The sequence below is a fragment of the Ailuropoda melanoleuca genome, chromosome 2, assembly GCF_002007445.2.
Source record: "Ailuropoda melanoleuca isolate Jingjing chromosome 2, ASM200744v2, whole genome shotgun sequence".
NCBI lineage: Eukaryota > Metazoa > Chordata > Mammalia > Carnivora > Ursidae > Ailuropoda > Ailuropoda melanoleuca.
This window is the reverse complement of record NC_048219.1, coordinates 107,742,374-107,754,728: the sequence shown is the minus strand read 5'-3', so window position 1 is coordinate 107,754,728 and position 12,355 is coordinate 107,742,374. Positions and strand designations below refer to the sequence as shown.

The 12,355-nt window shown below is 38.2% G+C and overlaps 1 protein-coding gene across 10 annotated transcripts in view; it reads left to right on the top strand.

Moving 5' to 3' along the window:
• ZRANB3 (zinc finger RANBP2-type containing 3) overlaps positions 1 to 12,355 on the top strand; it is a 297,893-nt gene that overhangs the window by 266,846 nt on the left and 18,692 nt on the right. For all 10 annotated transcript variants that reach the window (XM_034654466.1, XM_034654464.1, XM_034654467.1 and 7 more), the window contains 2 exons: positions 6,050 to 6,437; positions 9,487 to 9,684. In XM_034654466.1, the coding sequence (XP_034510357.1) occupies positions 6,050 to 6,437; positions 9,487 to 9,684 (586 nt within the window). The remainder of the gene's footprint in view (positions 1 to 6,049; positions 6,438 to 9,486; positions 9,685 to 12,355) is intronic.

Genomic DNA, 12,355 nt, shown 5'->3' with positions numbered 1-12,355 from the left:
ACTGTCAGTCACTGCTAACCTTTACTGTGACTTGCCTCTGGCACATAACGAGAATTTCTCAAATGTTAATTTCCAAAATTAATCATTACTTAAATAGTGAAAGACGTTCTTTTAAAAACAGCTTAATTAAATATCTTAATTAAAGAGATCAACTGTAAAAGTTGATATTTTAAGGCCTTGAGAATTCTTTTTTTTGAAATATTTCTTAGGTTGTTGTTTTGTGCTGTTAGGAGGATTGCTTTTTTTTTTTTTTTATGTTAGTCGCCATACAGTACATCCCTAGTTTTTGATGTAGTGTTCCATGATCTGTTACTTGCGTATAACACCCAGTGCACCATCTAATACGTGCCCCCCTTAATACCCATCACCAGCCTATCCCATTCCCCCACCCACTTCCCCTCTGAAGCCTTCAGTTTGTTTCCCAGAGTCCATAGTCTCTCATGGTTCATTCCCCCTTCTATTTACCCTCCCTTTCTTTTTCCCTTTCTTCTCCTGCCGATCTTCCTATTTCTTATGTTCCATAAATGAGTGAAACCATATGATAATTGTCTTTCTCTGCTTGACTTATTTCACTTAGCATTATCTCCTCCAGTCCCGTCCATGTTGCAGCAAATGTTGAGAAATAGTTCTTTTTGATAGCTGAGTAATATTCATTGTATATATGGACCACATCTTCTTTCCAGTCATCTGTTGAAGGGCATCTCAGCTCCTTCCATGATTTAGCTATTGTGGACAATGCTGCTATGAACATTGGGAGGGTTGCTTTTTTATAAACAAATCTAAAACTGTTTTGTTTTGTTTTTTTGCTGGGAAGATGGAGAGATTAAAATGTTTTTACAGAAATAAATACCTTACAAGGTAGAATAGGACAAAAGATTCTGATACTGTCTAAACATTATTACATGTAAGTGACAGTGGCCTGTTATTATATGTTTTATTCATTTTACTTTTTGTGTTTTCTATTTCCTACTTTTTATATTTTATTTATTTTTTTATTTGCTCCTTTTAAAAAAATATATTTCAAGGGTGTCTGGCTGGCTCAGTCGGTGGAGTGTGCAACTCTTAATCATAGGGCTGAGAGTTCAAGCCTGGTGTAGAGATTACTTAAAAATAAAATCTTTTAAAAAAATGTATTTCAAAATGTATCTAGGAAGAGAGCCAGTTGGGGGGGGGGCAGTAGTAAGGCAGTAAACTGAAAACAAGCATATTAAGTGAAAGACTCCTTAATTAATGATAGAATCCTTAGCATCCTTCTCCTGATCAGCTCCCTAATTACCAGTAGCCAGCATTGTATCCTTCAGGCAGGAGATTGAAGAACTCCTTTCTGGAGTACCAGACCAGACCACGAGAAGACTATGGAGACTGACAGGGTTTCCCTGACAGTCACTGGTCACCTCGGTGAAGCCCCCCACATGAAACTTGCATTTTATTCTTAATGTTTGTTAAGTCTCATTCCTAAATATGAATGGATAGTAAAGGCTGCCAAGCCTGGAGGAAGCCTTTCACTTGAAAAGCAGAGACCAAAACAAGCATGTAAGCCAAGAAAGGGATCAGAAGGAGGAGAGACAATGAAACAAGCTGAAGACGACTTTAAAAGGAAAGACCAAAACTTACTAATGTCCATAGAGAAGTGAAAGAAAATACTGTGCCCATGAAACCAGAACAAGGAGAGGAATTAGACAAGTGAAAACTCTTAGGAATTGAACCTGTCATATCAGAAAATAGTAATTCAACAAGGATGGGAAGGAAGGGTAATGAGGAACTCACAAAAAAAGAACAAATAGCAATCAGAAAATGTGAGAAAAATTGAAGAAAATCAAATGATCAATCCAGAAGTTTTTTGCCTAATAGGAACTCCAGAAAGAGAAGACAGAAAACAAGGGAAGAAAACATAATATAAGAAAATTTCCCAGAACTGAAGGACATGGGTTTTTCAGATTGAAAGTGCCCAATGGGGCACCTAATGAATGGAAACCCAAAACACATGCACACACCCAATAAAGCTACCACTCTTCTGATTTTTCTCCCTTTCTTACTATTGCTTTTGTGTTTCTTTCCTTAGTATCTCTTCCTCATTCCACCCTTAATGCTGTTTCTGTGCTTTCTGTCCTTGACTTTGACCTTTTCTCACTACCTTATCCCTCCATGTATCATGACCTCAAGTCCTATGTCTTTAACCACATCTCTATGTTAGTGGTTCCCAGATGTGTGAATCTAGTTGTTTCTTTCTCTTGAACTCCAGACCTGCTTCCTGGAACTTTTCACCCTGGTACCCATCAGTCCTCACACATGTCTAAAAGTGAACTTATTTCCTTATATATTCTCTTTTTGTCTTTTTATGAGCCCAGTTATTTTCCTATATTCCGTATTATAGGGAAATATCATTTCTACAGTGTTACAAGTCAGAAATGTAGGCATTTGAGGATCACTCTTGGCCCCTCCATCTTACTCACCACTTACAGCCAATCAGTATGTCCTTTTATTTTTTGTGTGTTTTTATTTTTTATTAAGTTCAATTAGCCAACATATAGTACATCTTTAGTTTTTGATGTGGTGTTCAATGATTCATTAGTTGTGTAACACCCAGTATGTCCTTTTAGATCTTCATGGTGATAAGCCCCGTGTGTCCCACATTCCCAGGCGACCCTTCTATTCTTTCATTCACGTGTATGCGGGGACAAGCAAGGTCATTGGCTATTTGGGGAGGAAATCTGTAGCATGAAAAAGGGGAACAAAAATAAGCTGATAGAAAAATTAACCCTAAAGATAACATTTAAAAAACTCAAATTAGTAGCCTCACATTTAAGATGATATTGCAAATAAAATCATACTACTATGATAAAGGAACAGGAAACAAAAAGGGAGTTTTAGATGTTAAAAATATAGCAGGAGATCAATAGGAGAAGGAAGGGAAGAATGGGGGGGGTAAACAGAAGGGGGAATGAACCATGAGAGACTATGGACTCTGGGAAACAAACTGAGGGCTTCGGGGCGGGGGATGGGGGAATGGGATAGGCGGGTGATGGGTAGTAAGGAGGGCACGTATTGCATGGTGCACTGGGTGTTATACGCAAATAATGATTCATGGAACTTCACATCAAAAAACTAAGGATGTACTGAATGGTGACTAACATAACATAATAAAAAATTATTATCAAAAATTTGGCTGTCAAAATAATTCAGGGGGTTGCAAGTCAGGGTTGCAAGATAGATTAGAGAAAAACTCTAAGAATTTAGAGGGTAAAAAGACAAAAAGAAGGCAAATATGACAATAAAAGTTAAGACATTATGTCTAGTTCCAACGTTCTGCTCACAGTAATTCCAGAAAAAAAGAAAATAAAGGGGAAGAAGCTATCAAAGAACAGTGGAAATTTCCAAGAGCTGAAGCTAGAGTACCATTCAAAATTAAGCTATCCTGGGTGCCAAGCAAAAGGGAGATAGATATAAATGACACAGATATAGAAATAGAGATTATCGTGAAATTTTAAAGCACCAGGGATAAAGCTAAGGTCTTGAAAGCCTCTAAAACAAAGGAAGAGTGTGCAACCTATGAATGAACATCATTGGGTGTTGGAAGAAGCAGAGCAGTGTCTTTAAAGACTTGAAAAGAATTGTATGCCCAGCGAAACTACTGATGAAGGGTTAGAAACAAAATCATTTCATTTCCAGATATGCAAGGACTCAGAAGGTCATGCTTTAACTAGAAATAGCTGATGGAATTTGTTCATGTTTGCTGAACATTTGCTAGTATTTTCAAAATCCTGAAAGTCCTCTTTGCTATCCTATTATATAGAATAAAACATTTTCTTTATTTTTTTCCCTAAGCAAAAAAATAAACTCTACTTTATTAAAATTAAGACATTATTAAGAGAGTAAAAGACAGGTCACAGAACAGGAGAAACTATTTCCAATACTTATATCTGAGAAAGGACTTATTCTTTAAACGTTTAGCTGTCTCTCTGGCTTTGTTACTTTTGTAGACACCAAACTCTATTAGTCTGCTAATCTCTCTGCTTTTCTTCACCCTTTTCTTAGGATTTCCTTTGTGTCTTGTTTTAAAAATCTTGTCTCATGATTTATAATTTCATTCCTTGTATTTGTATATAGATTCTGTAACTGCCACTACTAATCAGGTAACTGTTCATAGTACGTGAGGTTGTGTAAATAACAGCCACACAAAATAGAAGCTGTACATTTCGGGGGGGGGCAGCGTGATTTTTTTCCTGTATGTTTTAATTTTACCAATATGGGAACAACTTAAGTCTTCCTGCTTTCCTCCCTTCCTTTTTTTTAATTTAAAAATTTATGATTATATTTGACTATATAATCATAAAACTTACCATTTTAACCATTTTTAAGTGTACAATTCAGTGGTAATGTCACTTAATATCACATTCACAGTGTTGTGCAATTGTCACCACTATTTTCAAAACTTTTCCATCACCTCAGACAGACTCTGTCACCAGTTAACAGTAACGCCCCATCTCCCTTTCCCTTGCCCCCTGATAACCACTAATCCTTCTGTCTCTGTGGATTTGCTATATCTTGGCTTTTTATGCACCACTGCTAAGAAGTGTAAGATGTAGTATGTAAAATATTTCTTTTCAATATGTGGTGTTTTGCTGTCATTATCTGTAGTGTCTGTCAGTGTTATCTATTGCTGCATAACAAATTACCCCAAAACTTAGTGTCTTCAGACAACCATAGTCATATATATTTCTTATGCTTTCTGTGGGTGAGGAATTCAACCAGGTGTAAGAGAGATGATGTGTCTCTCTTCCACAATGACTGGGGCCTATGGTGGAAGACCCCAAGTCTGAGATCTGGAAACGTCTCAAGGCTCATTCACTCACACGTCTGGCAGTTGATGCTGTCTGTAACCTAGGGGCCTTCCTAGAGTTGTCAACTCAAACACCTACACATGGTTTCTCCCTGTGACCTGGGCTTCCGCAAAACATGGTGACGAGGCTCCAAAGGCAAGCAACCCAAGACATAACGAGAAGGAGATTCAGAGTGCCAGCAACCAAGTGGAAGCCATATAACCTTCAGTAACTTAGCCTCAGAAGTCACATGCTCATTTTCACTGCATTCTGTTGATTGAGACAGTTACAAAGATTCACCCAGGTTCAAAGGAGAGGAACACAGACCCCACCTCTAAATGTAGGCATGTCAGTGTCACACTGTGAGAAGAGCACGTCAAATAGGATGAGAACTGGTGTGACCATCTTTGGAAATGCAGTGTGTATCCACTATGGTACCCCTAGCAGGAATTCTCTAAAACTGGCTCCTTTATCTTCCTTCACTGCTAGCTAATCACTTGTGGAGATGTGTATCCTACTTTCTTTAATAAGGAGGTTGAGATTTACACATTGAAAAGAAGACAAAAACATGAGATAATGATGGAGCTTTTCTTAGGAAAGGGAAATATATTTCTTGAAAGCAAGATAATTATTAAGATGTGTCTGTTAAAGAACCAGTCTAGTTAATAGCTTTGATGCAATTTGAAAAAATGCTCCCTAGTCAAGAAAACATTTTAATATGAAAAACATTGTTTATGAACACTGTATTTATAATTTGGGCACAAAAGCATTTTTGTAGGTTCTTGATTGACCTGAAATATTTAAATACACAATTCTCCTTTCCTTGACATACCTCTAGAGCAGATAGTTGATGAAGTATAATTTTGTTACATAAATTCTGTAACCATGTTGCCTAACATCTCTAAAGCTTTAGTGTCCTCATCTAAAATGTAGGGAGAATACTGGTACCTGTCTCACAGAGCTGGCATGAGGATTAAATGAGTTAATATATGTAAAGTGCTTGGCACACTGTAAGTGCTAAAAAAAAAAAAAAGTTAGACACAGGAAGTATATAGATGTGTTAATGATATTCTGCATATATGAAGAGTCATAGCATAATTGAATTCCTTTCCAATAAGGTATTCGAAAGATAAAGGAATATGGTTACTGAAAGTCCTTGGTTAATCTGTTTCATTTAGGAAGAACATATTAGATTGCTTCTTAATTTGGTAACGGTTTGTTTTTCCTAGTTTGAAAAAGAAAAACAGCATGATATTCGATCATTCTTTTTACCAAAACCTAAGAAAAGACAGTTGGTGACCTCCTGTGATGAATCTGGGATATTCCAAAAGAAAAATACTGTCGTGCCAGCAGACCCTGGAAAAAGAGCTACAAGACATATTGTTGATTATGAAAGCAGTGTTGAACCTGAAGCTAAAAGATTGAAGTTGGTCACTACCAATGACCACCGTAGTGCCCCAAAGGAGAAACCATCCTGGCCCAAGCAAACCACGGCTCCAGCCCAGGCAACCAGCCCACCCCTTCCTGGAAAGGGCTGGCAGTGTGGTTTCTGCACCTACATCAATAACTCAGAGTTACCTTATTGCGAAATGTGTGAGAATCCTCCAGGCAGAGCTGGTGAGTACATGGAGTGTGGCCCTGGCGGGGGCTGGCAGTACTATCTTCACATACTCTGTGTTTTTAGAGGCAACTGCTATTAGCATGGGTTAGTGGGTCTCGACACTGACTTTATCTATCTATCTATCTATCTATCTATTTATTTATTTATTTATTTATTTATTTAAAACACTGACTTTAGCTTTTAAGCTAGAGTAAGAACTTTACATAGTGAAGACTGAATTTATCCCCCGGTGGAATGTGGAAAGCTCCCAGTTCTGTCAAGAATGTATATCCCTGAGCGTCTGTGACATGGCATTAATTTGGCACAAATGGACATTTCTCATTAATGCCAGCAGGATGTGAATTCAGTGGGCAGGAATAGAAGCTCTGTTGCTATGGCAGCAAATATGCCTTATAGTCATAGACCTGCTGTTTTCTTTCTCCTGTAGATAATACTTGTTTTTTAAAGAAATTATAGATTATTTTTGTTTAAATAGCAAAATAATCCAGTGGAGCTTCTTTGCCTAGTAAAATATACGTTGTGTCCTGTTCCTTGCATGACAAATCATAAAAATTCCTCTATAGATCTTTAGAACCAATTTGGTATCTGTCTAATGAGTTTATTCTTTTCCAAAACATGCTATTTTAAAAGTAGAAATTATATACCTACCTCAGAGTATGTTTTTATAGCATGATATTATTCTGATGTTTTGTTTTTGAAATGTTATTAATACTGAAGTTGTCTTAAGAAAAAATATCATTAGTATTTCTTTTGTTTCCAGTTTTAGAGACCATTTTCATGGCAACTCAAAGGGCCAAGTTGACAGTTTGGGAAGCAGGAAGAAATCATTTTATTTTATCAGTTGTAATAATTGTACACATCTTCTTCTCCGTCATATGTGAACTCTTTAGAGAAGTGACATCAACAAAGAGTCAGCTAAGATAAAGGCTCTGCTACTGCAGTTCCTTCCTGTCTGTCTTGTTCTCCTATGTCTTAGTTTTAATCTGAAAGAAAATGTAATCAGTAGCTGAGTCTTTCCTTTTTCAATTCTGGGTGTTCCTACAAAAATGACAAGTCTGCCATCTGGGTGGTTATATTTGTAACGTGGACACCTGTTGTCTGTGAACTAAATTGGAACCACAAGCTTATTCCATATAATATCTCTCACAATTTGCATTATCTCATTCAATTTCCAACTACTCTAGACCACAAAAATAAAGTATCTCATGACTACAGAATAATGCCAGTTCACATTAAGTGTAAGTTGAGTGATTTAACAATGAAAATCATAGTTTAATAGGGTTTTAGAGTTCTGATTTTTCTTTGTGATAACAAGAGTAACAGCGAAAGTTTCTAGATCCCTGATTTAATAAGCAAACTTTCAAGCAACCTAAGGAAAAATAAAACTCCTTTTGTGACTATGAAAGTCTGATTAAACAAAAATACATATAAATAACAGTGATACTATTGTGTAAAAAGGTTATAATTATTAGATTAATATTATTGTACTTGGCATAATGATTTCCAACCCTGATTTGGATATACCCCCAAAAGTATTGAAAAGCAGAATTAATTGTAATTCATCCAGAATTTTTAATCGGTGTTTGCCATACAACACTTTGAGGAAACGGAATCCAAAAAACTAAAGGAGACGGGTGCCTGGGTGGTTCAGTCAGTTAAGCATTTGCCTTCAGCTCAGGTCATGATCCCAGAGTCCTGAGATTGAGCCCTACATTGGGCTTCTTGCTCAGCGGGAAGCCTGCTTCTCCCTCTCCTTCTGCCTGCCGTTCCCCATGTCTGTGCACTCTCTCTCACACTCTCTCTCTGTGTCAGATAAATAAATAAAATCTTAAAAAAAAAAAATTAAAAAAGTAAAGGAGCAATATTAGGAAATTACAGTCCTATAAATGTTGCTAATGTGGTCTCCAGGACATTCGGTACAATTTGGTATAGTATATACTGAACACTAATATTTGTCAATAGGTAACCCTTCTCTTGTGCCTTGTTCTTTTTTTTTTTTTAAAGTGATCTCTATGCCTAACATGGGGCTTGAACTCATGACCCTGAGATGTAGAGTCGCATGCTCGACTGAGCCAGCCAGGTGCCCCTCTTGTGCTTTGTTCCTAACATGCACATAGCTCATACTTGCCATCTTATAGCTTATAGGCCCACACTTCTGTCTCCCGCTTGAACCGCAGCTCGTCCGTACACCTCTGGTTCATCTGCACCTGCTGGTGTGATGGGTACCTCAGGGTGAACGTGGCCCAAGGTGGAGTTCTTGATTCACCACCACCACACCTAACACCTAAATCTTCCCTTCCCTCATCATCGCTAGAAACCCAGGCAGCGTCCTTGATTCCTTTCTCTTCTCCCACACTTGATTTGTCAGGTTCTGCCGGCATAACTTCCAAAGTCTGTCTTGATTCTGGCCACATCTTTGTTGCTACCAACCCACCAGAGGTTACCATTTTCTCTCCCAGACCTCAGTGGCCTCCCAGTACAAGCAGCCAGAGTGAGCCTTTAAAAACTCAGATGATTCCATTCCTTTACTTAAAACCCTCAACTGCTTCTGCTGACATTTACAATCCAGTTTGAGAATACAGGCCCTCGGGCTGGGCCTCCTAGATTCCTGAACAGCCCTCAGCTCAGACGGAACTGACCCAGTACTTGGTGCTGGGGACCTTTGTTCCCCACCGTCCCCTGGTTACAAAACCTTGCTTTATTCTCTTGTTTTATTTCTCTTTTTCTTTATTCATTGGCCTTTATTCTCTTTCTCTGATTTATTTGCTTCCTTGGTGATGGTCTGTCTCTGACACTTAGATTGGAAACTCTAGGAAGCAGGGATTTGTCTGTCTGATTCCTCACTGCCCGTCCAGCACCCCATCGTTTGCACATGGTGCATTTAGTGACTCCCAACAAGTGTTTCCAGAAAATGAACATAGTTGACCGTGTTTCTTTTTATAAGACCTAGCTGTGACTTTTTAAAGACTGGCCTTAGAGTAAATAATGATTTTACCTAAATTTGTGTGTAAATTATTTGTTTGATTTTCATAATTCTACAAATAGGTAGCCTCAGCTCTACCCAGGATAAAAACGAAAACAGGAAAGGTAATCCTCAGAAAGACACCTCCAAAAACACTTGGACTAGTTCTGACTGTGAAAAACAAGTCCTTGCACCCTCAGAACCTAACTTGTTTGCTGAGAGCAAGAAAGAAATACTGGAAATCAAGAGAGAAGACAGACTCACACCCCAGCCAGGTGATGGTAAGTCTGGTTTCCGCTTCCAGTGTCCAGATCCTAACCATGCGCATAGGTAGATAATACTTTTGATAGACCTGTGACTACTACTGCGTTCCAGGTTCCTTGTATTCCGACTTATATTAAAAATACCAGCCATTTGGAACCATACACTGAAATACCAGATGGCTGGAAGAGCAGAGCTGTGGGTATTCAGACATGACACAGAGAGCAGAACTGACACGTAGCTGCCCGTGCTGCCCCCAGACCGCTCGCCCAGCCTCATCCAGGTCAGGCCCATCCACAAATGAGGGTGTGGTTTTGATATTTGGGAGGTTCTTTTGGACAAGAGTAAGATTGACATATTATTAACAGCTACTTAACAGATCATTAATCGTTGGCACATGAATTTCTTTTAAATGGCTACGAATAATTGGCCTATTTTAAATTTAGGATTTTGGGTGGTTTTTTTTTTAAGAAAACATTCTTAAAGTACATAATTTCAAGACTGTATGAATCATGACTGCACTTGGAGCCAGTCATGTAGTGTTTGGATTTATTTACTCTTTGGTTGATTCCATTCATTACTTCAAGCTGTGATGGTTGGTGCATACCCACCCATATGTCACACATCACTATCGTTATGGGCTGGCTGGCCAGAGTTGGTGAGTACTTTGGGGTTATTTTCTGTGTTAATCGGTTAGTGACCATAGTAACCCACAGACTGATGTTCTCATTATAACAACACCAAAACTGTTGAGATGGGACAGCTGAAGTTTTTCTTCTAAATCAGTTGCTATTAAAAAAAGATATAATTGAATTAGATTCATAGCGTTAAAATGAAACATTCATTTAAGAATTTCTGAGCTCAGGGCATCCTCCTTTCTTTTTCCCTCATCCTTCCTTCCATCTAACGCCTCAAGGTCTTCTCAAATAATGTATTGGAACGGACCCTGTTTTAGGTGTATTAATTTTAACGGTCTTTAGGTAGGCAGACGGTGTAGTCTCAGGTGGGGCATTCCTTCCTGCCTCCTGCTCTGATATTCCCTCAAGTGCTGACGTAGCCTTTGTTGTAGGACAGAGTGTGGCTCACTGGACTAAACACGAGACCAAGAACAAACAACCGGCAATTGTCATCAACTCAAGGGCTATGAGTCTCTTCATCTGTGGCTGGGAAATTCTGGTTTGTTAGTTGTAAATTGATCCCTTGATGAAGGCAGATGCTAGGTTTACTTACACATACTTTTCAAAAATCATTAGACCTTTAGAAGTTCTATTCTGCCAGTGAAATTTGCATTGGCCTCATCCACTCCAGACAATGCCAACTTTTTCCCCATACCTGTCCCCTCTTCCTTTCTTTGACTTATCAGATCACTAGGCTGAGAATTCCATACAAGCGATATACTTCGTCTCTCCTCACTACCGTGGATTTCCATGAAAAACAAAGAGAGGGATGACAGAGGGGGCACACTATGTGCAAATGTTTATTCTATGCACAGAAGCTCTTCTAGAACTGGAGTGGTGTGTGCTTTGCGGGAACTGTGGTTTTGTTCTAACTGGAACTCTAAGGGTCTGGAAGGATGGCTGTGTCTCACAAGATGCGTCATCTCTAGTCTCGAACCATTAAATCACACTTCATGAAAACAATGAAAAGAGAAATATGTTCTCTGATGTAGCTGCTAGCTACCAAGAATACCAACTGATTTGGAATCAATCCTATAATGCTTTTTATTGGAGAATGACTTCTGAGCTTTAAACATTAACTATTAACCGTGGTCCTTCAAAGGATCTGAAGATAGAATGATTATATGATGCACTTGTTTTATGTACAGTCAGAAAGAAAGAAACTCTAGAAGTTAAACTATGACTTAATACCCAAATGAGAGCCCAGACCAGATCATACCACCCTCTTTTGCTTTGATATTTCTTTCCTTTGTCCTGAGGGATTTGGCAGTCCTTATGCCCTCATTTGCAGTGCTTGGCATGTACTAGGCAACCTTTTGCACATCTCAGGATCCAGATGTGAGAGAGCTTCCTCTGTCTGCAGGGATCTCTTTTCCTTAGGTCCCATGAAGAACTTGGTTATTCCTTTGCAAGATATAAAAAAATTTTGGTTATTCCTCCAATGATACATATTTACTTCTTTAATATCAAATGTATGCTCTCCTGCTTTATATGCAAAATTTTTTGGTATGCTTATCACTTTTCATTTCAATACCAAATCATAATGAAACATTTTGAAGACATTTTAGAAGTAATTAAACTCAACTCATGTGGTAACAAGCAATGCGTTTGACTCAAGTGTGGTGTTGAAATAACAATAGTATTGTCGTTATGACTAAGCTCATGAGTGCTCAGGCAATGACAACCACCTTGCAACTGCCACCTGGCCAACAATTATTGTAAAATGGCACGATTATTGGCTATACAACATGCCAATGTTTAACAGAGATGTTAAAGCGCGGAAAATACTGACATTTTTGTATTTATGAAATATGGGAATACTCCCAAGTTTATAAAATGACCAGTGGCTTGATTAGAAAAATTGAAATATGATGACATTGCCAAGTAGAATGACAAATCATAGGCTTCTAGATCTGGGAAAACATTTTAAAAGGTCACTGAGGAAAAAAGTAAAATAAAAATAATGATGATGATGATGAAGGTCGTTTAGAGGTTAAGGACACAGACTGTGTAG